This window comes from Poromitra crassiceps (assembly GCF_964638095.1).
Source record: "Poromitra crassiceps genome assembly, chromosome: 7".
Lineage (NCBI taxonomy): Eukaryota > Metazoa > Chordata > Actinopteri > Beryciformes > Melamphaidae > Poromitra > Poromitra crassiceps.
In genome coordinates, this window is record NC_139628.1 from 6,394,365 (window position 1) to 6,417,107 (window position 22,743).

The 22,743-nt window shown below is 47.2% G+C and overlaps 1 protein-coding gene across 1 annotated transcript in view; it reads right to left on the reverse strand.

Moving 5' to 3' along the window:
• Positions 1-1,927: 1,927 nt before the first annotated feature.
• Positions 1,928-22,743, reverse strand: part of LOC310779384 (protein NLRC3-like) — a 73,453-nt gene continuing 52,637 nt past the window's right edge. Inside the window, exon 10 of the mRNA XM_083639921.1 lies at positions 1,928-2,931. Coding sequence (XP_083496047.1) covers positions 2,315-2,931 — 617 coding nt within the window. The 3' untranslated portion in view covers positions 1,928-2,314. The remainder of the gene's footprint in view (positions 2,932-22,743) is intronic.

Genomic DNA, 22,743 nt, shown 5'->3' on the forward strand with positions numbered 1-22,743 from the left:
ACTATCTCCTGAGTAACAACAGCAGTGTATTCATGACACTACACTGTGTGGGGAGAGACTATCTCCTGAGTAACAACAACAGTGTATTCATGACACTACACTGTGTGGGGAGAGACTATCTCCTGAGTAACAACAGCAGTGTATTCATGACACTACACTGTGTGGGGAGAGACTATCTCCTGAGTAACAACAGCAGTGTATTCATGACACTACACTGTGTGGGGAGAGACTATATCCTGAGTAACAACAGCAGTGTATGCATGACACTACACTGTGTGGGTAGAGACTATCTCCTGAGTAACAACAGCAGTGTATTCATGACACTACACTGTGTGGGGAGAGACTATCTCCTGAGTAACAACAGCAGTGTATTCATGACACTACACTATGTGGGGAGAGACTATCTCCTGAGTAACAACAGCAGTGTATTCATGACACTACACTGTGTGGGGAGAGACTATCTCCTGAGTAACAACAGCAGTGTATTCATGACACTACACTGTGTGGGGAAAGACTATCTCCTGAGTAACAACAGCAGTGTATTCATGACACTACACTGTGTGGGGAGAGACTATCTCCTGAGTAACACCAGCAGTGTATTCATGACACTACACTGTGTGGGGAGAGACTATCTCCTGAGTAACAACACCAGTGTATTATCATGACACTACACTGTGTGGGGATAGACTATCTTCTGAGTAACAACAGCAGTGTATTCATGACACTACACTGTGTGGGGAGAGACTATCTCCTGAGTAACAACAGCAGTGTATTCATGACACTACACTGTGTGGGGAGAGACTATCTCCTGAGTAACAACAGCAGTGTATTCATGACACTACACTGTGTGGGGAGAGACTATCTCCTGAGTAACAACAGCAGTGTATTCATGACACTACACTGTGTGGGGAGAGACTATCTCCTGAGTAACAACAGCAGTGTATTCATGACACTACACTGAGTGGGGAGAGACTATCTCCTGAGTAACAACAACAGTGTATTCATGACACTACACTGTGTCAGCTGTTGCTTCACTATGCTCAGCTCATACATAACAGCAAATCTGCAAGCAGCCGTTGACACAAATCAGCACTAAAACTAATCAAAGAATGAAAAGATGCAGCCGAGCATGAATTAAGAAACAACACACTCCTTCATTTCTATTAAATCAACCACACATAGAATGAAATCTGATTGAAATGTTGCCTCTGTGTGGGGGAAATTAGCTACTCTTAAAATAAACAATCAGTGATCCCTGAATCAGATTTGTGATTTGAGATGAAAGGACTCACAACTTCTAAAACAACAGGACATTTTTGGTTTATTTTAGGGCATTCATTACATTACATGATGTCATTTAGCAGATGCTTCTGTCCAAAGCAACGTTCAATATGTACATTTTGTCAACAATAAGTATTGTTCATCATTTAGAGAAAACGTTCATTCTGAGAAACAAACAAAAGTATAGATCAAATGCAAAATAAAACAAAGTTGCAAAATAAAGATATTTGAACCTCAACAAGACTTAAAGGAACACTCTGCCCATTTTCAACCAGCTTTGTATCATTAGAACATCAGTAGTATATCAGAAAACTGTAAACGGTTTTGAAGTCTGTCATTTAATTTGACAGTTATTGAGTGTTAAAGTGTGGACCAGTGACATCACTGGTCCACACTAACTCAAATTAATAACTCATTAACTCAAATCAACTCTCAATAACTGTCAAACTAGATGAATGATGAATAGTTTGACAGTTATTGAGAGTTGATTTGAGTTAATGAGTTATTAATTTGAGTTAGTGTGGACCAGTGATGTCACTGGTCCACACTTTAACACTCAATAACTGTCAAATTAAATGACAGACTTCAAACCCGTTTACAGTTTTCTGATATACTACTGATGTTCTAATGATACAAAGCTGGTTGAAAATGGGCGGAGTGTTCCTTTAAGACTAACAAGAAGACCTTGATTCTGTCTCATTAATTCATTTTCACAATAAAATGATCATGTTCTTACACCTGTGTTGTTAAAACCCTGTTCAGTTTCACAACACGAACACTGACTGATGGATCATGTTTGTTGTTTACAGTAAAATGAGTAAAAACACATGAAAATACAAACATTGTTATTGTTACATTAAGGTGTGTGTGTGTGTGTGTGTGTGTGTGTGTGTGTGTGTGAGTGTGTGTGTGTGTGTGTGTGTGTGTGTGTGTGTGTGTGTGTGTGTGTGTGTGTGTGTGTGTGTGTGTGATCCTGTACAGAGTGCAGCATCATCTCAGCAGCTGTGTTTAGTCAGCAGTGTGTGTTTCTCTCTCACTCCTCTATGTGACACAGAGACACTGAGGCACCAAACCCAATCCCTAACTTATGTACATTAGCTGAATGCCTAAACTTGTTCAGAAACCCAAACCCAGTTTTAAGCCCAGCACCAAGCCCAAACCCAGGGTACACTGGTTCAGTGAACGTGTTGTTGAAGGTGTAGAGGTGGATCAGTGTGTCAGAGGAAACTGTGTAGAAAGACAAAGAGCCAGCAGGCCAGTCCAGATACACTGCGACTCTGTTAGACACAGAGGAGGAGGGGAGATGTAGGTCTGTTGGTATGTTATTGTGACAGACAGTGTAACCTTCAACATCAGAGCACCACAGACTCCAGGACTTTTCATTACATCCAAGCTGACAGTCATCACCCTGTCCTCTCCTGCTGATTCCTCTGTAAGTCACTGCTATACAAACCTCTCCGTTCCTCTCCAGCTCCCAATAACAGCGACCAGTGAGACCATCTCTACACAGCAGCTGAGGCGCAGAGTCAAATCTCTCTGGGTGATCAGGATATGACTGCTCCTCCCACACATATGTCACCTTTCTGTTGTCTTCAGACAGGAGGAGGTTTGTGTCTGCTGTGTTTGGATCCAGTGTGAGTTCACATCCATCTGATGAGACAACAATACTCCATTTTAGCTCAAGTTTGACCTGTCAACTATTGTCACAGCTGTGTGTGTGTGTGTGTGTGTGTGTGTGTGTGTGTGTGCGTGCGTGCGTGCGTGCGTGCGTGCGTGTGTCGCGTGTGTTTGTGTGCATGTGTGTAGGTGTGTGTGTATGTAGCTTTGTGTAGGTGTCTGTGTGTGCGTGTGTGTATGTGTGTGTGTGTGTGTGTGTGTGTGTGTGTGTGTGTGTGTGTTTCTAGAGCTGCCAAGTCCCCCCCCCCCCCTCTCTCTCGTTCCTGCAGGCACGCGCTGCATTGGCTTTCTCTCTCTCTCTCTCTCTCTCTCTCTCTCTCTCTCTCTCTCTCTCTCTCTCACGTTCCTGGAGGCGCGCTGCATTGCCTTTCTCTCTCTCTCTCTCTCTCTCTCTCTCACGTTCCTGGAGGCGCGCGCTGCATTGCCTTTCTCTCTCTCTCTCTCTCTCTCTCTCTCTCTCTCTCTCTCTCTTTCTCTCTCTCTTTCTCTCTCCCTCTCACGTTCCTGCAGGCGCGCGCTGCATTGTCTCTCTCTCTCTCTCTCTCTCTCTCTCACGTTCCTGCAGCACGCGCTGCATTGCCGTTCTCTCTCTCTCTCTCTCTCTCTCTCTCTCTCTCTCTCTCTCTCTCTCTCTCTCTCTCTCTCTCTCTCTCTCTCTCACGTTCCTGCAGCACGCGCTGCATTGCCGTCTCTCTCTCTCTCTCTCTCTCTCTCTCTCTCTCTCTCTCTCTCTCTCTCTCACACACTGCATTGCCTTTCTCTCTCTCTCTCTCTCTCTCTCTCTCTCTCTCTCACACACTGCATTGCCTTTCTCTCTCTCTCTCTCTCTCTCTCTCACACTGCATTGCCTCTCTCTCTCTCTCTCTCTCTCTCTCTCTCTCTGATGCTGCTAAATGGGAAGGCAATGTATAAATACTGTGTAAGCTCTAAACAAAAACCTGCTGAGTGTGAGAACAGACAGTGTGTGGAGAGAGAGAGAGAGACTGAATGTGCAGGATGACTGTAAACATGTGGAGGGTGTTTTATAAAGCACCATTAAACCTCTTCTAAAGCCACCTATTTCTGAAGAAAATGTTGAAAACAACATGATTACAAAAAAGCAACGTTTCGACCCTCACGGGTCTTCATCAGGCAGTACAGAGAACCAGCTCTCTGTGCATGGGCATATATTTAACCTCACATGGGGTGGTGGTGCCCCAATCAGGTGATGACAGACACCTGTGATCATTACACAATACATAATTGTTGAAATAGTAGGTCTTTCAACAAGAATACAACTTTTTTAAAGATCATATAATAACAGAGGTAAACAAATTCTAAAATACCCGATACAAAATAAATACAAGAAGTAAAACATGCTGGTGAATATTATTATCCCTATCTATACTGACCCTGAGTAACACCAGCTCAAACACTTTTAGAGTGTAAACAGTTAACTGTGGTTGTTGTATTTATGGCTAGAAACCCAATGGAGACATAGCCACAGGCCTTACCATCCGGTTTAGCTTCACATTACGTTTAGAGAATCTCTTTTGATCTCGTGAGGTTATCCATCTTGCAAGCAAGGTTAATAACTTCCGCTGTGTTGATCTGATCTGAAAAAGGAAGACTTGGTTCGATGCGCAAGATTCAGACGATTAATTTGGTTTGTGCAGGAGTTTACTCCCGGACACTAGGGGGCAGTGCAGTACTGCATGTGGAACAGTCTAGGTTAGAGTGTGTTGTTGTTGCCACGTCCTTTTCCTTCCGGTCCTGTGCAAGTGTGCAATTTGTCTCTCCTCTCTCTTCAGCATGTGATTGCTTGTTTGATGTAAGTCTGTTAATATTTATATGCTTTATGTGACAAGATTTATGTTAACAATGTTCACTCATGTTATAGTGCTATGTCATGCATTCGTTGATATGTTGTTATGTCACCCGCAGGGTGTTCTCATCTTTGTCGGAAATAAAATTGCTAGCAGACATTGAGGAGTCTTTCTTCATGAGAACACCATCATGCTGGTCAAATGCCCCTTCCCCGGCTGCGACTTTGAGACCGGAGACGTCTCAGAGGGACTTGCCATCGCGCTGCTGACGACCCACGGACATGCCCATCGGGATGCAGCGGCCCGGCCCCCAGCTCACCAAGGCCCGAAGCTGGAGCGGCCTAGAGTCGACACCGGCATCTCGACAGAGGAATGGAATGTGTTCGCCCGGCGTTGGAATGTCTTCTGCACAGGCTCGGGCATAGGAGCAGCCCAGGCCCCGTTCCAGCTGTTTCAGTGTGCGGGGCCCGAACTTGGTGACAGCCTACTGAAAGCGGACCCGGATGCCGCCTCCGGGACTTTGGCTGACCTACTCGCCGCTATGCGCTCGCTGGCCGTTGTCCCGGTCGCCACATGCGTCCTGCGCACAGAGCTGCTTCAGGTGCGTCAGGAACGCGATGAGACATTCCGCGCCTTTACCGCCAGAGTGCGTGGGAAGGCAGAGACATGTTCCTACGTTGCTGTCTGTGAATGCGGCAGGGATGTGAGCTACACCGATCACATCATCCGCGATGTCCTTGTCAATGGGATCTACGACTCAGACATACGCCGCGAGGCGCTAGGCACACCTGACATTCTCAGGAAGCCCGTGAACGATGTGATCGCGCTCGTTGAGGGCAAGGAGATGGCTCGTAACGCCCTCCCGTCATCCGCCCTGTCGGCTGTCTCCTCATTCCAGCGCTCGAGGAAGAGCCCACAGCTGAGCTCACAGCCAAGCCCACAGCGGAGCCCCTCCTTGGCCCCGAGCCCAGCTGATATGGCGAGACGAGCCGCGTGCCCAGGATGTCAGAACACCTTTCCTGTCTTCACAGAGGGGTCTCATGGATGGAATACCAAGCCTCACCAGCTCTGTATCGACTGTTTCAGGGGCCGCCGACGCAAGCGGCGGCCGCCACCATTTGACGGTCAGCAGGCCACCATGGGGTCCGAGGAGCGGTCGCAGACGCCGTCTGACGGTCAACAGGCCGCCCTGGAGTCGGAGCCGATCTCCCAGCTCTCGACCATTCAGTCTGAGGCGCACCCAGGCCACTATCAAGGGAGCCGTCGCCAACGCCGCACGGCAGCACCAGTCAGACTCGAGCACCATATCTTCTCCAAGGGCGAATGGAGGCGGGCCAGGCTGAGGGAACACCCCCGGGCACTGATCACCGTCTCGGTTGACAATCCGGTCAGTCAGGGGGACGGCGCCGGCCGTCGGCCATCGGGGATCAAGGTGAAGGTGTCTGCTATCGCAGACACAGGTGCGCAGTCTGACATTTGGTCTCTAGAGGAGTACCTCGCCTGCGGATTCTCGCGTGACGACCTACGCCCTGTCAGCCTCAGCCTCTCGGCTGCCAACCGCTCCCCCATAGCCATTGATGGCGCATTCTTCGCTAGACTCTCTGCGGTCCCCAAGAGCGGCGGGGGGTCATCCTGCCGCTCCATGGTGTATGTAAGCAGCTTGGTCCGGGGCATGTACCTCTCCTATGGGTCGCTGCTCAACCTCGGCCTCCTGCCCAAGGACTTCCCGACAGGTGGTGCGGGGCAACCCAGGGACGAGCGCGATTCCGCCACCCCTTCCTCGCCGGACCTGCCCTTGTCTGTCAATGCAGTGAGGTACGCCAACGATGGCTGCGACGGCCATGACCCCCATGGCGCCCGGTGCGCGTGCCCACAGCGCGCTGTCCCTCCGTCGCGCCCCGCGGCACTGCCATTCCCCTGCACACCTGAGAACAACGACCAGATGAAGAGGTGGTTGTTTGAGAGGTATGCCTCGTCCACGTTTAACACGTGCCCCCATCGGGCGCTGCCTTGCATGGAGGGGCCGCCCATCGAGATGCACGTGGACCCTGCCGCCACTCCTACAGCATGCCACACCGCAGCCGGTGTGCCTCTCCACTGGCAGCACAGGGTCCGCGATGACCTTCTCCGGGACGAGGCCCTCGGTGTCATCGAGCGCGTGCCATACGGCGAGCCGGTTACATGGTGCCACCGTATGGTGGTTACCCGGAAGCACGACGGGTCCCCCCGCAGAACCGTGGACCTTTCCCCTCTCAATAAGTTCTGCCAGCGTGAGACTTTCGCAACTGAGTCCCCATTCCACCTTGCACGTCGCGTTCCGAAGGGCACCTGGAAGACGGTCACGGACGCTTGGAATGGTTATCACAGTGTGCCCCTGCGCGAGTCTGATCGTCATCTGACAACCTTCATCACTCCCTTTGGCCGGTGGCGTTACACCAGGGCGCCACAGGGTTTTCTGTCGTCGGGTGATGGCTACAACCGCCGCTTCGATGCTGTCCTCTCAGACTTTGAACGCAAGGAACGTTGCGTGGATGACACGGTCCACTACGACACAGACCTGGAGCAGCACTGGTGGAGGACCATCGACTTCCTGATACGTGTCGGGCGGTCGGGCGTCGTGTTGAACCCGGACAAGTTCCAATTTGCGCAGAGGAGCGTTGATTTTGCTGGCTTCAGGGTGTCGGAGGCGACTATCGAGCCACTTCCCAAATACCTGGATGCCATTCGGGACTTCCCCCGCCCGGTCTCCACGACGGATATCAGGAGCTGGTTCGGCCTCGTCAACCAGGTGACTAACTACGCCCAGTTGCGCGACACTATGGCCCCCTTCAAGCCCTTCCTCAGCCCACGCTGCAAGTTCTTGTGGTCACCTGAGCTGGAGGAGGCCTTCCAGGCGTCCAAGCATGTCATAATTGGGGCCATTCGCGAAGGTGTGGAGATCTACGACATGCAGAAGCGTACCTGCCTCCGCCCCGACTGGTCCAGGCGAGGCATTGGCTACTTCCTTCTCCAACAGCATTGCAGCTGTGCCTCAGGCGTGCCGGACTGCTGCCCGGGGGGTTGGAGAATCACACTCGCTGGGTCGCGCTTCCTGTCCCCGGCGGAGCAGCGATATGCGGCTATTGAAGGGGAGGCCCTGGCCGTGGCCTGGGGCCTGGAGCAGACACGATACTTCACGCAGGGATGCGACAACCTCGTCGTGGTCACCGACCACAAGCCCCTGGTGAAGATCTTCGGGGACCGCACTCTCGACGAGATCACAAACTCACGCCTGTTCAGGCTGAAGCAGCGTACCCTCCCGTGGCGTTTCGATGTTGTGCACCTTCCTGGCAAGAGCAACCATGCCGCTGACGCTGCCTCGAGGCACCCTTCCCCCTCGGGCTCGGCTAACGGCCTCTCTCTGGAACCGCCGGGCGTGCCTGACGCCGTGGAATTGGCGCTCATGGCTTCGATCCGCACCGATGCTCAGGAGCTCGGCGCCGTCTCCTGGCCCCTCCTCGCACAAGAGACAGTGGCTGACGCGTCCCTCGGCCGCCTACTGGGCATGATTGAGCACGGGAACGGGGTGGACGCACATGACCCTGCCGTGGCGAGCTTGTCACCGGCCTGTGACTCCTTCTATGCGCAGGACGGGGTCTTGCTGTACCAAGATCGCGTCGTGGTTCCCCTGTCCCTCCGCGAGAGGGTCCTTCGGCACCTTCATGCCGCCCACCAGGGGGTTTCAGCGATGGAGCAGCACGCCCGGGCCATAGTCTACTGGCCTGGGATGTCAGGGGATATCCGCGGCGTCAGGAACGGGTGCGCAGACTGCAACCGCAACGCCCCATCGCAGGCGGCCACGCCCCCCCTGCCATCTCCGCCACCGTCGGCCCCATTTGAGGGTTTTTTTGCTGACTTCTTTGACTACGGGGGCCGCCACTACCTGGTCGTCGGGGATCGGCTCTCGGGGTGGGTGGAGGTCCTGGGCGCTGCGGCCGGGACTGATGCTGGAGGCGCAGCTGGCCTCGTTCGCCACCTCCGCTCATTCTTCCGTACCTTTGGTGTGCCTGAGGAGCTTTCGAGCGATGGCGGCCCAGAGTTCATGGCGAGCCACACTCAGGACTTCCTCCACCTGTGGCAGATCAGGCATCGTGTGTCATCCGTCAGTTTCCCGCAGTCCAACGGGAGAGCGGAGGTCGCTGTCAAGACTGCGAAGCGCCTTCTGGTGTCCAACATTGGCCCGGCGGGCAGTCTCGACCAGGATCGCTTCCTGCGCGCGATGATACAGCTGCGCAACACACCCGACCCGGACTGCAACCTCTCACCGGCACAGATCATCTTCGGTCACCCCCTTCGAGGGTCGCTCTCCTTCGTCAACCGGCTTGAGAAATTCTCGAACCCACATATCCGTCCGCTCTGGCGTCAGGCATGGGCTGCAAAGGAGGATGCCCTTCGTACGCGGATGTCCCGCACTAACGAGTCTCTGGGGGCTCATTCGAGACCGCTCCGCCCTCTGGCTCTCGGTGAGAGGGTGTTCGTCCAGAATCAGCAGGGCCCGAGCCCCAACAAGTGGGACAGATCCGGGGTGGTGGTAGAGTCGCTTGGCCACGATCAGTATCGGGTGAGAGTCGATGGTTCAGGACGTCTGACTTTGCGCAATCGGCGGTTCCTCCGTGGCTATACGCCGGTCGCCCCCTATACCCAGCAGCTGCCGTCGCCGCCTCCTCCGCTTCCTCCCTCCCTGGAGTGTCTGCCCCCGGCTACCCCCCTGGCCCGGTGGTGCCCCAGGGTGACGCACGGCAGTGGACAGACGGGCCCCGTGATGCAGATTTGGGCCCCTCTCTGCTGGCGCCCTCAGGCGGGGCGACGTCTCTCCCCGCGCCCCTTGTTCCCGCTGGTGTGGCCCCTGCCGCAACTCTCCCAGCACCGTCGCCAGTGCGGCCCACCCCTGCTGCATCTCTTCCTGCGCCGTCGCCGCTACGGCCCGCCCACCCGGCCCGTGCTAGGGGGCCGCCCAAGCGTTACGAGCCGGAGACCGGCCGATGGACTTTGAACTGAGACCGTTAACCCGCGGTGGTCCGTGGCTTCCCGGTCTGGGGGGGATGCAGGAGTTTACTCCCGGACACTAGGGGGCAGTGCAGTACTGCATGTGGAACAGTCTAGGTTAGAGTGTGTTGTTGTTGCCACGTCCTTTTCCTTCCGGTCCTGTGCAAGTGTGCACTTTGTCTCTCCTCTCTCTTCAGCATGTGATTGCTTGTTTGATGTAAGTCTGTTAATATTTATATGCTTTATGTGACAAGATTTATGTTAACAATGTTCACTCATGTTATAGTGCTATGTCATGCATTCGTTGATATGTTGTTATGTCACCCGCAGGGTGTTCTCATCTTTGTCGGAAATAAAATTGCTAGCAGACATTGAGGAGTCTTTCTTCAGTTTGTAGCATGAACAGCATTGTTCAGAATTAACCACATAATTCATCACGTTAATGACAGATGAACAGCAAAAAATCAGAAACGTAACGCCCATGTTACGGTGCCAACAAGAGGCCAGGTGACCTGCAGTGGTGAATATTGAAGGGAGCAGTGGCAGTCAATAGTTTTGTCTCCAAGTTAAATCCAACATGTCTAACAACTGTCCTTTTTGTCAAGAACCAGTCTGTTTTTCACTGTTTTTTGGAGTGTAAAAGACTTGAAGTAGGCTACCGTTTGGAATTGTAGAATATGTGTTTGTCAAATGTGGTGGAGTTGGAGTGAAACTGATTATATTTTTGGTGCTGGTTATAAAAGAGCAAATGCAATGAAGTGGGAGCTGTTGAACTTTGTAGTGGGACAGGCCAAACTGTCAATTTACAAAAGCCGGAAAAATCAATTAGAAAATGTTTCAGGTGGGGAGTTGCTGCCATTGTTTAAGGCTTTGGTACGAGCTCGAATCACAGTGGATTTTAGGTTTTATTCACTCATGAATGATGTTGCTGTTTTTTTGTCTCGTTGGTGCTTCACTGATGCTTTGTGTTTGTTTGTTGACGGGCAGCTCTGTTTTAACCCTGTGTTTCTGTGAGCATTTACATGCTGTCTATGTGTCAATATGTTTCATTGATTAATGATCTAGTCAGGTATGTTATGCTTATGCTAGGTAAGAAGTTTGTCATAAATGATGAGGTGGTGCCTACAGTGTTAGAGAAACCAGTCAAGAGTTTGGGAAGATGGTATGATGCCAGTCTCAGTGATAAGGGACAGTTTGAGGAGGTGAGGCAGGAAATGATTCAAGGTATTTCAAGTATAGACAAGTCAGGGCTCCCAGGAAAGTTAAAGTTGTGGTGTTTGCAGTTTGGATTGTTGCCTCGGTTGATGTGGCCACTGACAGTGTATGAGGTTCCCCTTTCAAAGGTAGAAAAGCTAGAAAGGATGATTAACTCATTCATTAGAAAATGGCTCGGAGTCCCACGCTGCCTAAGCAGTGTAGCCTTATATGGGAAAGGCATATTGGAATTGCCATTATCTAGCCTGACAGAGGAGTTCAAGTGTGCTAAGGTTAGACTGGAAATGACTCTGACTCAGTCAAAGGATCCAGTGGTTAGGAGTGCAGCGCCCACAGTTAAAACAGGGAGGAAGTGGAACCCAAAGGAGGCAGTACATCAAGCACAGTCAGCTCTTAGACACAGGGATATCATAGGTCAGGTGCAGCATGGGCGTGGAGGCTTAGGGTTGTGCATAGGGAAACCTGTGTGGAACAAGGCATCAGTAATAGAAAAGAGGAAGATGGTAGTTGAAGAAGTACATAGGGAAGAGGAGGCAGTAAGATGTACTAAGGCAGTGTCGCAGGCAAAGCAAGGACAGTGGGTGAACTGGGAGAGTGTAGAGAAGAGAAAGTTGAAGTGGAGAGAGTTGTGGAGCATGGAGGCCAGCAGAATTAGATTTATTCTAGGGGCTACTTATGATGTGCTGCCATCTCCCCGGAACTTAAATCAGTGGTTGGGCGAGGATGGTGCCTGCCCGTTGTGTTCTAGTGTATGTACACTGAGGCATATACTGTCAGGGTGTAAGGTCAGTCTCTCCCAGGGGCGATACACCTGGCGTCACAACCAGGTGTTGAAATGTTTGGCAGCTGCAGTTGAGGAAAAGCGGCTAGAAGTAAATTCTCTAGTTGCTAGCAAAGAGACTAGACAGATCAAATTTGTACGTGAGGGAGAAAAGATTAGACCAATTAAGGTCAGGCACAAGTTAGGGCAGCTAAGTGTAGGTGGAGCCTGGGAAATGAGGGTTGACTTGAATGAACAGCTAGTCATCCCAGCATATATAGTTAGCACCCGACTACGTCCGGACTTGTTACTGTGGTCTGAGGTAGAGAAGAGAGTTTATTTTATCGAACTCACAGTCCCGTGGGAAGATCGAGTTGAGGAGGCTTATGAGCGCAAGAAAGCTAGGTATGCTGAAATGGCAGCAGAGGCAGAGCAGCGAGGTTGGAGGGCCCGAGTGCGGCCTGTAGAGGTGGGCTGCCGTGGTTTTGTGGCAAAGTCCGTTATTGCCCTACTAACTGAGTTGGGCATTCGGGGACAGAGCCTGAAGCTTGCGGTTAGCAACATGTCTCAGGCAGCAGAACGAGCAAGTGAATGGCTGTGGATAAGGAGGAAACATGCTAGCTGGGGAGCTCGCTAAGGTAGGCCTTGTATGGAGTTGATTGTTTTTATTGTGTGGCTAGTCATACCATACGGAACCGATGGCACTGAGTGCGCATCAACGGTGCCAGTGGGGCTAGTCACAGCCTTAGTCATTGGGTATGGCCGTATGGTAGGCTACTGGTGGTGTAGTTATTAAGAATGTGATATGGAACCGACCTGCGATGGCTAGGCTAATTCTAGGAGAAGGATCAAGGCTAAGGCTAGGTTAATGCTAGGTTGGCATTAGACGGTGAGGGTAAAATGGCGTTGTGTATAGCATGGAGGGGGGTGTTTCCGGGACGCTGGATTACACCGTTAAGCCTTCTGGAGGTGTCGTGGGCCTAACTTAACGAAACGTCGGTGAAGGAAGGTGCCCACTTGAAAACCCCAATGACATGCTTCATACTGCTGTTGGCTAGGGTAGGTAACTGGTGATTTGTGTCTTGTTTATTAGTTTGTTAGCCTGTTAGCTTGTCTTATTCTGGATTGGGCTTCTAAATGTGTTTTTCCTCGGATTTTGGCACAAGGGATAGTAACATCTTGTCCTGTGTATTAATTAATACTAAATATGTATTTTATTTATGGAAAATAAAGGTGCTTAAAAATCAAAATCAATCTCTCTCTCTCTCCCCCCCCCCCTCAATCTCTCTCTCTCTCCTCCCCCCCCCCCCCCCTCAATCTCTCTCTCTCTCTCTCTCCCCCCCCCCTCTCTCTCTCTTCATGCAGGCACGTGCCGCGTGTCACCCCTCCTGCTTGTTTCACCACATGATCTTCTCGCTCTTCTTCACTAGCAGGGCCGGTTCCAGAACAAGATGACTAGGGATGCATCCTAGATAGGAAGGGGTGCAGATGCCCGGCCGAATTTGAGATGTTATTTTACTAAAAATAATGCATTTTACCATAATTTCAAGTAGAATGATACCACCCAAGCAAGAATATTTCAAGTGTTTCAAGTGATTTACTGAAATATTTGGACCATATAATGATAATACAATTATCTCAACCTTAACACATTCACTGCCAGCCGTTTTTCAATACTGTAGTTAGCTTCTGCCAAGTTTTTTTTTTGAGGATTCTGGCTCATCTTTCAAGAGCCGAGGATTCGTTTCTGTTAGGATTTTGTGAACACACAATATCTCAAAATAACTAATAGAATGTGTGCTTTCTCTGTCTAAAAGAGTTAGTTTGTAGAGTTAGTAGTTATGTAAGCATTAGCAGTTGAATACAGCATGGTTTCAGCGTCTGAAAATTTATTCTGAGATAAACGGCTTTTTGTGAAATTCGATAGAACAGTCACTTTAACCATTCATTTTTGGCATCAGTAAGACGTCAGACATCTAAACAATAGTTTTGAACAGTCATTTCCTCCATAACAGCAGGAAACACCCCTCTCCTTCAAACTCCTCCCTCCGTGTGTGTTCTTCTTGGCTGCAGCGGGCGTGTCACAAGCTCGTTTCTGTTGCTGCTGTAACCTCGCGTCACCAGGCTCACTGCTTTGCTGCTACTGTGCCTGTCTGCTGGCGGCCGCTGAGCAAGTCTGGATGGGCTCGCTCGTTTCTTGGAGTTTCGGTTGAGAGCTTTGATGAAGCTTTTGCGATTCTGGTCATATTTATGCTGCGTGTTTCAAAGTGTGTTCCACCCGTAATCTATTATGCAAATTTGCAATCCCGCACCGCCAGCAATCAGCGCGAAAACGAAAGCGTTTTCGCCAATCCATTTTCATGAGAATGGCTTCCTCACACTGCTTTTTGCTTGCCTTCCTCTAGTCAGGAGAGCACTGTCGCCACTTAGTGGGTCGGTGGAATGGGTTGTACACGTTCGGTGGCTCCAATATTTATATAAGAGATGTAAAAGGGTTAGATGCACATCCCACGGTCAAAAAAAAAAAAACATTTTTTTGACGTATTAACAAACCCCAGCCTAAAGTTTTTTGGGCGTTGCCGCTCAAAAATGTTGAGAACCACTGACAACACTGAGGGCCCTATCTTATCAAAAAGTGGTCATTTAGCGTTTGTGCTCGTTTAACGCTGGTGCAATGCAAATTGGGGGCGGGCACAAGCGCATTCCTGTTATAATTGTACTGGGCGTAGGCGTGCTACATGCCAAAGCAGGCGTTTCAGCACGAAAATGTGGGGATAGATGACATTATCCTATCGTCAACAGCACGCAATCACTTTAATATAGCTATTGAAATAGGCTAGAATTAAATTCTCACACATCCCTACGCTATTAAAGAAACAAATATTTTTACATGTGTATGTTATAGCTTATATCAGACCAGGGCAACTGGTATCAAATATTGGTCGTTAAGACTGAATAATGACATCACACTACTGTTAATTTAAAATGAGTTATTCCTCTAAACCTGGCTTCAAATTCCCCAAATTCTTCGCACCGGCGCCGTTCGGCCCCCAGCCCTCAGCAAAATCTGGCCCTCTGGTAGCGAGGATTTTTTTTGTGGCCCTCTCTATCATCAAAGTTGTCCATCCCATGGGTTACGGCATGACAATATTTGTTCGCCCCCCGGCAACAATCTGGGTTTCTCATGTGGCCCCCCATGAAAAATAATTGCCCACCCCTGGCCTATATGAACGAAACTACTTTGGGAGATTATTCACTGCGCGGTAGCCCTTTGATGTGTTTCAAATGGAATATCGTTCCATCAGCACCAATTTTTGTTATCACCATTTTGTATTAGTTTCTAATGGTTTATATATATTATATATGTATATTGAATCTGAATCTCTCTCGTCCCATCTCTCGCTCTCCCCATCTCTCTTTTCTCTCTCGCCCTCTCTATTTTCTCTCTCTCACTCTCTCCCTCTGCTTGCCCACTCAGCGAGAAGGAAGCTGCTGTCACAGACGTGACGCTGTGGCTTTTAACTCATTCAGGGCCAATGACGTCTTTGACGTCTTATCAGGAATAGCCCAGAGGGCCAATGACGTGTTTGACGTGTTTTTGTTTTTATTACTGCAGGGCGTAGTTAAAACACTTCCCCAGCCTGTCACATGGTATCAGGTCCCTATCATCTAAGACAACACGTGAACAAACACATACCGCAGCTGTTGTTTTGAAATTGAGCAGGAGGAATATCAGAAAATGGATAAGGAGCTTGCCTTGTGCAGACAGGAGAAACCCCATTGAAACGCCCCTCGCGCGCTGCAGGAGCTGGTCGCTTTCCTGTGTGCCAGCCTTCCTGTGTGCCAGCCGGAGAAAACCGGAGAAAGTAATCCACAGATGCGTTTGATCATCGGAGGAATGAGGAAATGATCGATCAGCAGTGATCAGAGGGCGGTGAGGACGTGTTGAATAGCCGAGGGGAAAACGGCAACGATAGCAGGGAGAATATGACAGGGCACATGGACGAGCAGCACATGAACAGCTAGGCAGGCGCCCGCTGCCCGTTCTCAAGAGCTTCATGAAATCGCTGGACTGCGTGCCCTCCAGTGTAGTGTCTCTGCTCCAGTGTTGCTCCTGGCCAATCCCGGCGCCACAGGGCGTGGTTATTGCTTATCCTATGTGGGGTTAGAAATCACGCAACGAAGGGGGATCGTGTGTGTGTGTGTGTGTGTGTGTGTGTGTGTGTGTGTCTGTGTGTGTGTGTGTGTGTGTGTGTGTGTGTGTGTGTCTGTCTGTCTGTCTGTCTGTCTGTCTGTCTGTCTGTCTGTCTGTCTGTCGGTGTGTCTGTCTGTCTGTCTCTCTGTCTGTCTGTCTGTGTGTCTGTCTGCACACTCACTCACACTGCTATATTGTTGAATGTAAAAAAAAAGCACTTCATGTGTATATATATATATATATATATATATTTTTTTTTTCATTTGTGTCATAACGAATAGTATTTACATGTCTGATGTCAATACAGTTCAAAATAAAAGAATTGAGAGCGAGTTCTGCTTGAGAATGTATATTTTACAGAAATTGCATTTGCTCCTGTTTGTCATCTGAGAGAGAGACATTTTGGGTGAAAACAGGGTGTATATAAATGGATATAAGTAGAGTACAGAACATGCTAAAAGCTAACTTTTTTTTTCCTGGTGAACCCAGAGACGTACATCTTCATTTTGAGGTATTGCAAATCACTCTGGTGCTAATAGATAATTTACTGTGGGTCTTGAAAGATGACCAACAATTATGAAAATCTTTGGCCTGTGCTAAATATTGGCAGTCCTAAACTGGCCCTGAATGAGTTAACGGGGGTGGACATGATCACACTTGGGTTTAAACACGCCCAATCTGAACGTTTGTGCCGAGTTGATGCAGAGCGCAGCGGGCAAACACGCCCAAAATCAGTGCTGCACGCAGCGCTATTCTGGTGCAAAACGGGCCTCACGCAAAATGACCGCCTTTGCGACGATAAAGCGCCATATGTCTTGTATTTTTTCATTGCTACTGAGAAACAGCTGATTGAAGTTGTGCAAATAGACCAATCACAGCTGATTATCATCTGCTGTAAGTTGGAGACGTACCCAGATGTTGCAGTGTGCGTTAAGCTGTTTTTGATCTGTCTTTTTCTGTTTATAAAGTTTATTTTGATACAACTTAATGAGCAGCTATCATGTAGATTGTTGTTGATCTCTTGCAGTAATTTCTTATTGAAAATACTGTACTATAAAATCTTTACTGCAGCAATTCTGTCACATACTATTACTTTTTGAAATACTATTCTCACACTTTTTCATGTCAAGGAACCCTAAACTGAAACAAATTAGACCATGAACCCATTTGATAAGATGTCATGCAGGTCCTCCATCTGATAAGATTTTAGCAGATGTTTTACTACCTACAGAAAACTGTATGAAACCAATGACCAAAATTAGTCATACATTCTGTCACTTACAGTAAGGATGGAATTATAGTGAAAATACATTATTTTTCATTTGCTGGGGATGCTCTGGAAGCTCCTCAAGGACCCCTTGGGGTCCCCCAGACCACATTTTGAAAACCACTGCTGTACATTCTATAAAGTAAAGATGAGTTATTATTTTTTGATATAGAATGTTTGCAAAAAAGAAAAAAATTATATATATATATACTGTATATATATATACATATATATATATATATATATATATATATATATATATATATATATATATATATATATATATATATATATATATATATATATATAGGCGAATATACTGGAGAGAGGAAAAACAATTCATCAATATCCTGTCTATATTGTATAAAGCAGTGGTCCCCAACCACTGGGCCGTGGACCGGTACCGGGCAACGCATTTGGTACCCGGCTGCGAGCCCAGTCAAAAAAAAAATAATAATAATAAAAAATAAACATAGGCTATAACATTATAGGCTGTGTGTGGTAGTTGAAACATGTTTCAAGTTGATGTTTATTTATGTTTGTAGTTTGAAACAAAAACACAGATACTGTAGGCTACATACAGTACAACACAAAAGGCTGTTATCTTCCCTTTGTCGCCACCTGGTGAGTAAATATATATGTAACTAAAACATTAAAATTGACAACCGGTCCGCAACTTTTTTTTCCATGCATCTACCGGTCCTTGGCACAAAAAAAGGTTGGGAACCCCTGGTATAAAGGTAGAACTGACACATGTAAAGTAATACAGTTTCTGTAATACATGCACAGTCATGCACCTGTCTTCCACAAACCTAGGGAAAATGCACTATGGCAGTATTGTATTGGGGGGAGGGGGGGTTGAAAAAGTCGTAAGGGAGCCCCATGCCATGCCCATGGCTACTATAATCCGGCCTTGGGTACTTTTTACACCTGTGTCTGCCAAGACTCCAGATGTTGTATTTGTCAAGAGAAAAGAAGAGTCCAGATAAGTGTTTGTTCTAGAGGTAGTCTGCACCTTTGACTCTAGCTTAGAGGAAGGCTTTATGACCAAGGACAGGTCATTAAATACCAACCACTCCTAAACACCATCTCAGAGCTGGTTATAATGAAATTAAATACTAACCAACAACCAACAACTCAACACAATCTCAGAGTTAGTTACAGGTACAAAATATTTGCTTTCATATTTGGGAGCCTATAGGACACATTCACATTTTGCTCCTAAGAGGGCTTCAACAACTTGGGATGCCCATAAAGGCTAAACGGCTTTCAATGTACTGTGCTGTCTCTGTTATCATTAGCAGCACCATATATGGACGAGACACTGCTACTTATACCCCTAAGGGACCGTTCGCCCCTTAGGGGCCTTTATGGAATCTGTCACTGGAAGAAAATAGGGTAGGGTGATGCTTTTAAAAATTGAGTCTCAGTACACTGCTATTATTTTGTGTCCAGAGAAGGGTCATACACATTTGAATGGATCAAATATGTATTTATTTTATTGTATCTATTTATTTATTTTTGCTTTTTGGAATTCAGCAACTATACCCAACAAGACCCCTCCTGGCCAAACTTTTTAGGTATCGTTTCTCATGAAAAAAATAAAATAAAAGACTAGTCCGTCCAGTAGCCTACAAGTGCAGCTGGGTGAGAGAGAGGGAGAGAAAGGGCCAGTGCGGGGGCAAAGCACCCCAAATTCATTTATAATAAACACTGGCTATCAAAACACATCGTTGTTAATACCCACATATTGTCACTTTCAATGCATGAGGTAAGCATGTCAGTTTTGTCTAATTAATGCTCGTTACTCAATGTAGGGAAATAAGGCTTGATGACTGAACTTCTCTTAAATTTCCAAGAAAGAAAAACAAACACCTGCTAGTATGTCAGGGGAAAAGTGGAGGAGTGCAGAGACACCTGTTGGATGAGAGGTGCTTGGCGGCAGCATCAAATCAATTGGCAACTTTGACATTTCATCTGCGCATTGAAGCCATCTCCTCCTGTGCGTAATTCATCCAGCGGCTTTGATCTCTGTTAGAGGCCCTGAATCGCACGCTACAAGCCGACAATATGAACTTGTATAGTGCTGTACAGTATAATGCTTGTTTACAGTGTCAGAATACATTCGACTCGGCAACGTCACAATAAGAGAGTATTCTGTGTGTTATGGAACGCATCTGTACCGGTGGCCAATAACGATGCCACAACGACAACTGGGCCAAGTTAGAAAAAGCGTGTTGTAAACCAGAATCCACGGGACTACCTAGTGGAGAAAACAAAAAAAAATGATGTCAACGATGTTGTCGCCACTCAAATTACATTTGAAATTAGGCCAGAGTGCAGAAATCTCCCATTGTGATTACATTAGAGCATGTTTAGAGCGGTGGGTTTGTCCTGCCTACAAATGGCATTTCTCATAAAGCAGCCTTGAAAATCTGGTGGTAGCATTTTCAATAAAAAGTGAAATGACACAGAGATGGTTTATGGTCACTTCAAATAGAACTCTCCCCAATGCAAAATACGAACAGGTTTAGTTGCCAGTAATGACAGTAAGAAAGGCAAAAGATGGATGATTTAATATTCCATAGCTCTGACCTAACCAAATCTAACTGACATCACTATTGTGAACACAAAACAAAGAACACTTCTGATATAATATGATATGAGTGTTTTAGTAGTGTATCACTCAATACAAAAAAATAAAGGCTTTCATAGAACCAAAAGCCCATGGCTTAGTCTGCAGAAAAAACACGACAAAAGCCATAGTAATTTAGACTCAGGTGTGCATACTGTAAACTACTTCCTTTTTTAAATACAAAAATGTGAAATTACAGTATTATCCCTTATTGGACAGGAGAAGCAGCTATTTGTCGTTATAGTATCGCCTGAAAAAATCCCCCCCAAAGTCTATAAATCCCTCCTATCTGAAGAACATAAGGGGGGAATTCCCCCCTAGTTTGCAAAGTGCATTTTAAGCCCTGCATACATGATGTCAGATATCTATGGCTAAACATGGTCAAAGTTCCAAAACTTGAGGTTAACATGTAGAAATGCTTTCTATAAGTCAAAATCCCTCACAGAAGGTGATTAACAGCTGAAGTGAGGGAGAAACTAGCTTTGGTGAAAAACAGCTAAAACTGAAATGGAAGAACTGTATGCAGTGTGTTAGAGGGTACACAGAGGAGAATACTGTCACAGAGGACTAAAGAGATGATTTACCATCTAAAGAAACCAGAAAATGCCACATTTGAGAAGCTGGAATCAGAGAATTAGGAAATGTTTCTGAAATAGCTCAAAATGATGAATAGATCATCAAAATAGGCAATTAATGTCATATTTGGCAATGAATCGATGAATTGACTAATAGTTGCAGCTAGGGCTGATTAAATCGATTAAAATCGATGATCAAATTCGTTGGCAACGAATTTGATTATCGATTCGTTGCCTCACGATTAGTTGGACGCAGAGCCATCTGTTTTGTTGATAAAAAACAACAGCTGACCACAGCTGCAGCGGCGCAGTGCTGGCTACGTCACTCCCTGGCCCCGCTGTCACGGAGCCGACTACGTCACTCGCCTTGCGCACGCGCAGTAAACGACAAACAACTTGGAACATGGCCGAGGAGAAAGCAGCTCGACCCAAAACTTAGCAAGTTTGGGAGCACTTCATATTAACTGGAAATAAAAAGTCTGTTACGTGCAAGATGTGCAAAGCCGATCTTGCATGGCATGGCAGCACAACGGCCCTGCGTGAACACCTTAAACGCAAACATGTTGGATCATTGGATGGTGCCAAGGGAGCTCAGCAGCGGGGTAAGTTAACGTTATTCTACTACAAACTCGATATGCATGTAAACTAATGTTACATTATTAGACCCATGTGTATTGTTGTTTGAAGTGGAAATGTTCGTCTCACAGCAGATAGTTTGTTTTGTTTATCTAACGTTAACAGTCGATGCGCACTGCGCCCGCATCCAGGTCAACAACATTAACGTTATAGCCGACCCCGGCTAGTTAACGTTACGTTAGCTTGCTAACGTAACGTTAACTAGCCGGTCGACAACATTAACGTTATAGCCGACTGGCTAGTTAACGTTACGTTAGCTTGCTAACGTTAGTGGTAGAGCAGACTTGGTCTGTAAACTAAGGCTAAAAGAGATGTTGTTGTCCCTTGTTCATTGGTGTGTGTGTGTGTGTGTGTGTGTGTGTGTGTGTGCGTGTGTGCGCGCATCTTAATGTAAGGAGTGAGCTAGGACAAATTGCATTTGAGGCTTCTGTTATATAAAGGCCTTCTTTACATAAGCAATTATCAACTAAATCATCAATGAGTGAGTTTTATTGAGTTTTATGTTAATAGTGCTGTTAGGCATACTCACTCATACTGTCTTTCTCATTTCAGAAAAAAACAACTCACCATGAGGCGTTTCGTTGTGGGGAATGCGGCTTGTACAACACGGCAAGCAGCCATCATGACAGACAGTGTCCTGAACATGCTGGTCACCGACATGAGGCCCATGTCAATGTTTGGAGATGCAGGCTTCATTGCCATGATTAACACCCTCCACCCTGGCTGGCTACACTCTTCCTTCAAGAACATTCTTCACAAAACTGATGGAGCGAAAATATGAAGACACATTCCAGGAGCAGGTCCGTTAAAGCACTTTATTTAAGAAGATATGAAGATATCTGGAGGGAGGAGAGGGGAGGTGAAGTGGTGAAGGGCTAAAGGAAGTAGGCAGTGAAGGAGAGAGGAAGTGAAGTGGTGAAGGGCTAAAGGAAGTAGGCAGTGAAGGAGAGAGGAAGTGAAGTGGCGAAGGGCTAAAGGAAGTAGGCAGTGAAGGAGAGAGGAAGTAAAGTGGTGAAGGGCTAAAGGAAGTAGGCAGTGAAGGAGAGAGGAAGTAAAGTGGCGAAGGGCTAAAGGAAGTAGGCAGTGAAAGAGGAGGTGAAGGGCTGAAGGAAGGAGGCAGTGAAGGAGAGGGGAGGTGAAGGGGTGAATCTGTTATCTTCAATTTAACTTTTGTGTTTTAAATTTAACTGTGATTTTGTGATTCCCATTTTTCTTTGCAAGTTTAAAAGAAACCAGTGTGAATACAGTATACTATAAACAAGAGGGGACAAAGAAAAAAGATGTACCACCAAAAAAACCTCTTCATTTTCTTTGCAAGTTTAAAATAAAGTTTACCACTGAATACAGTAGAAGAGGGGACAAAGAAAAAAGATGTACCACACTGATGGACAGTCAATGACAGAAAAAAGAAAAATAGCACTGGTTCGGTTCATGTTCTTGAGTAAATAAAAACAGTTTTCTACAATTTAACTTGGTTGTGGTTTCCCCCTTTTTGTATGCAAGTTTGAAGTGTTCCAATATAAACCACTAATGAATACAGTATAAACAAGAATGTTTTGATGCAGACTTATGTTGCAGGGACTACTAGAATCATCGTAATGTTGGAATTGTATGCATCAAAGGGTTAAATCGAGCATTTCTGAGCGATTTCAATATATCCGATTAATCGATT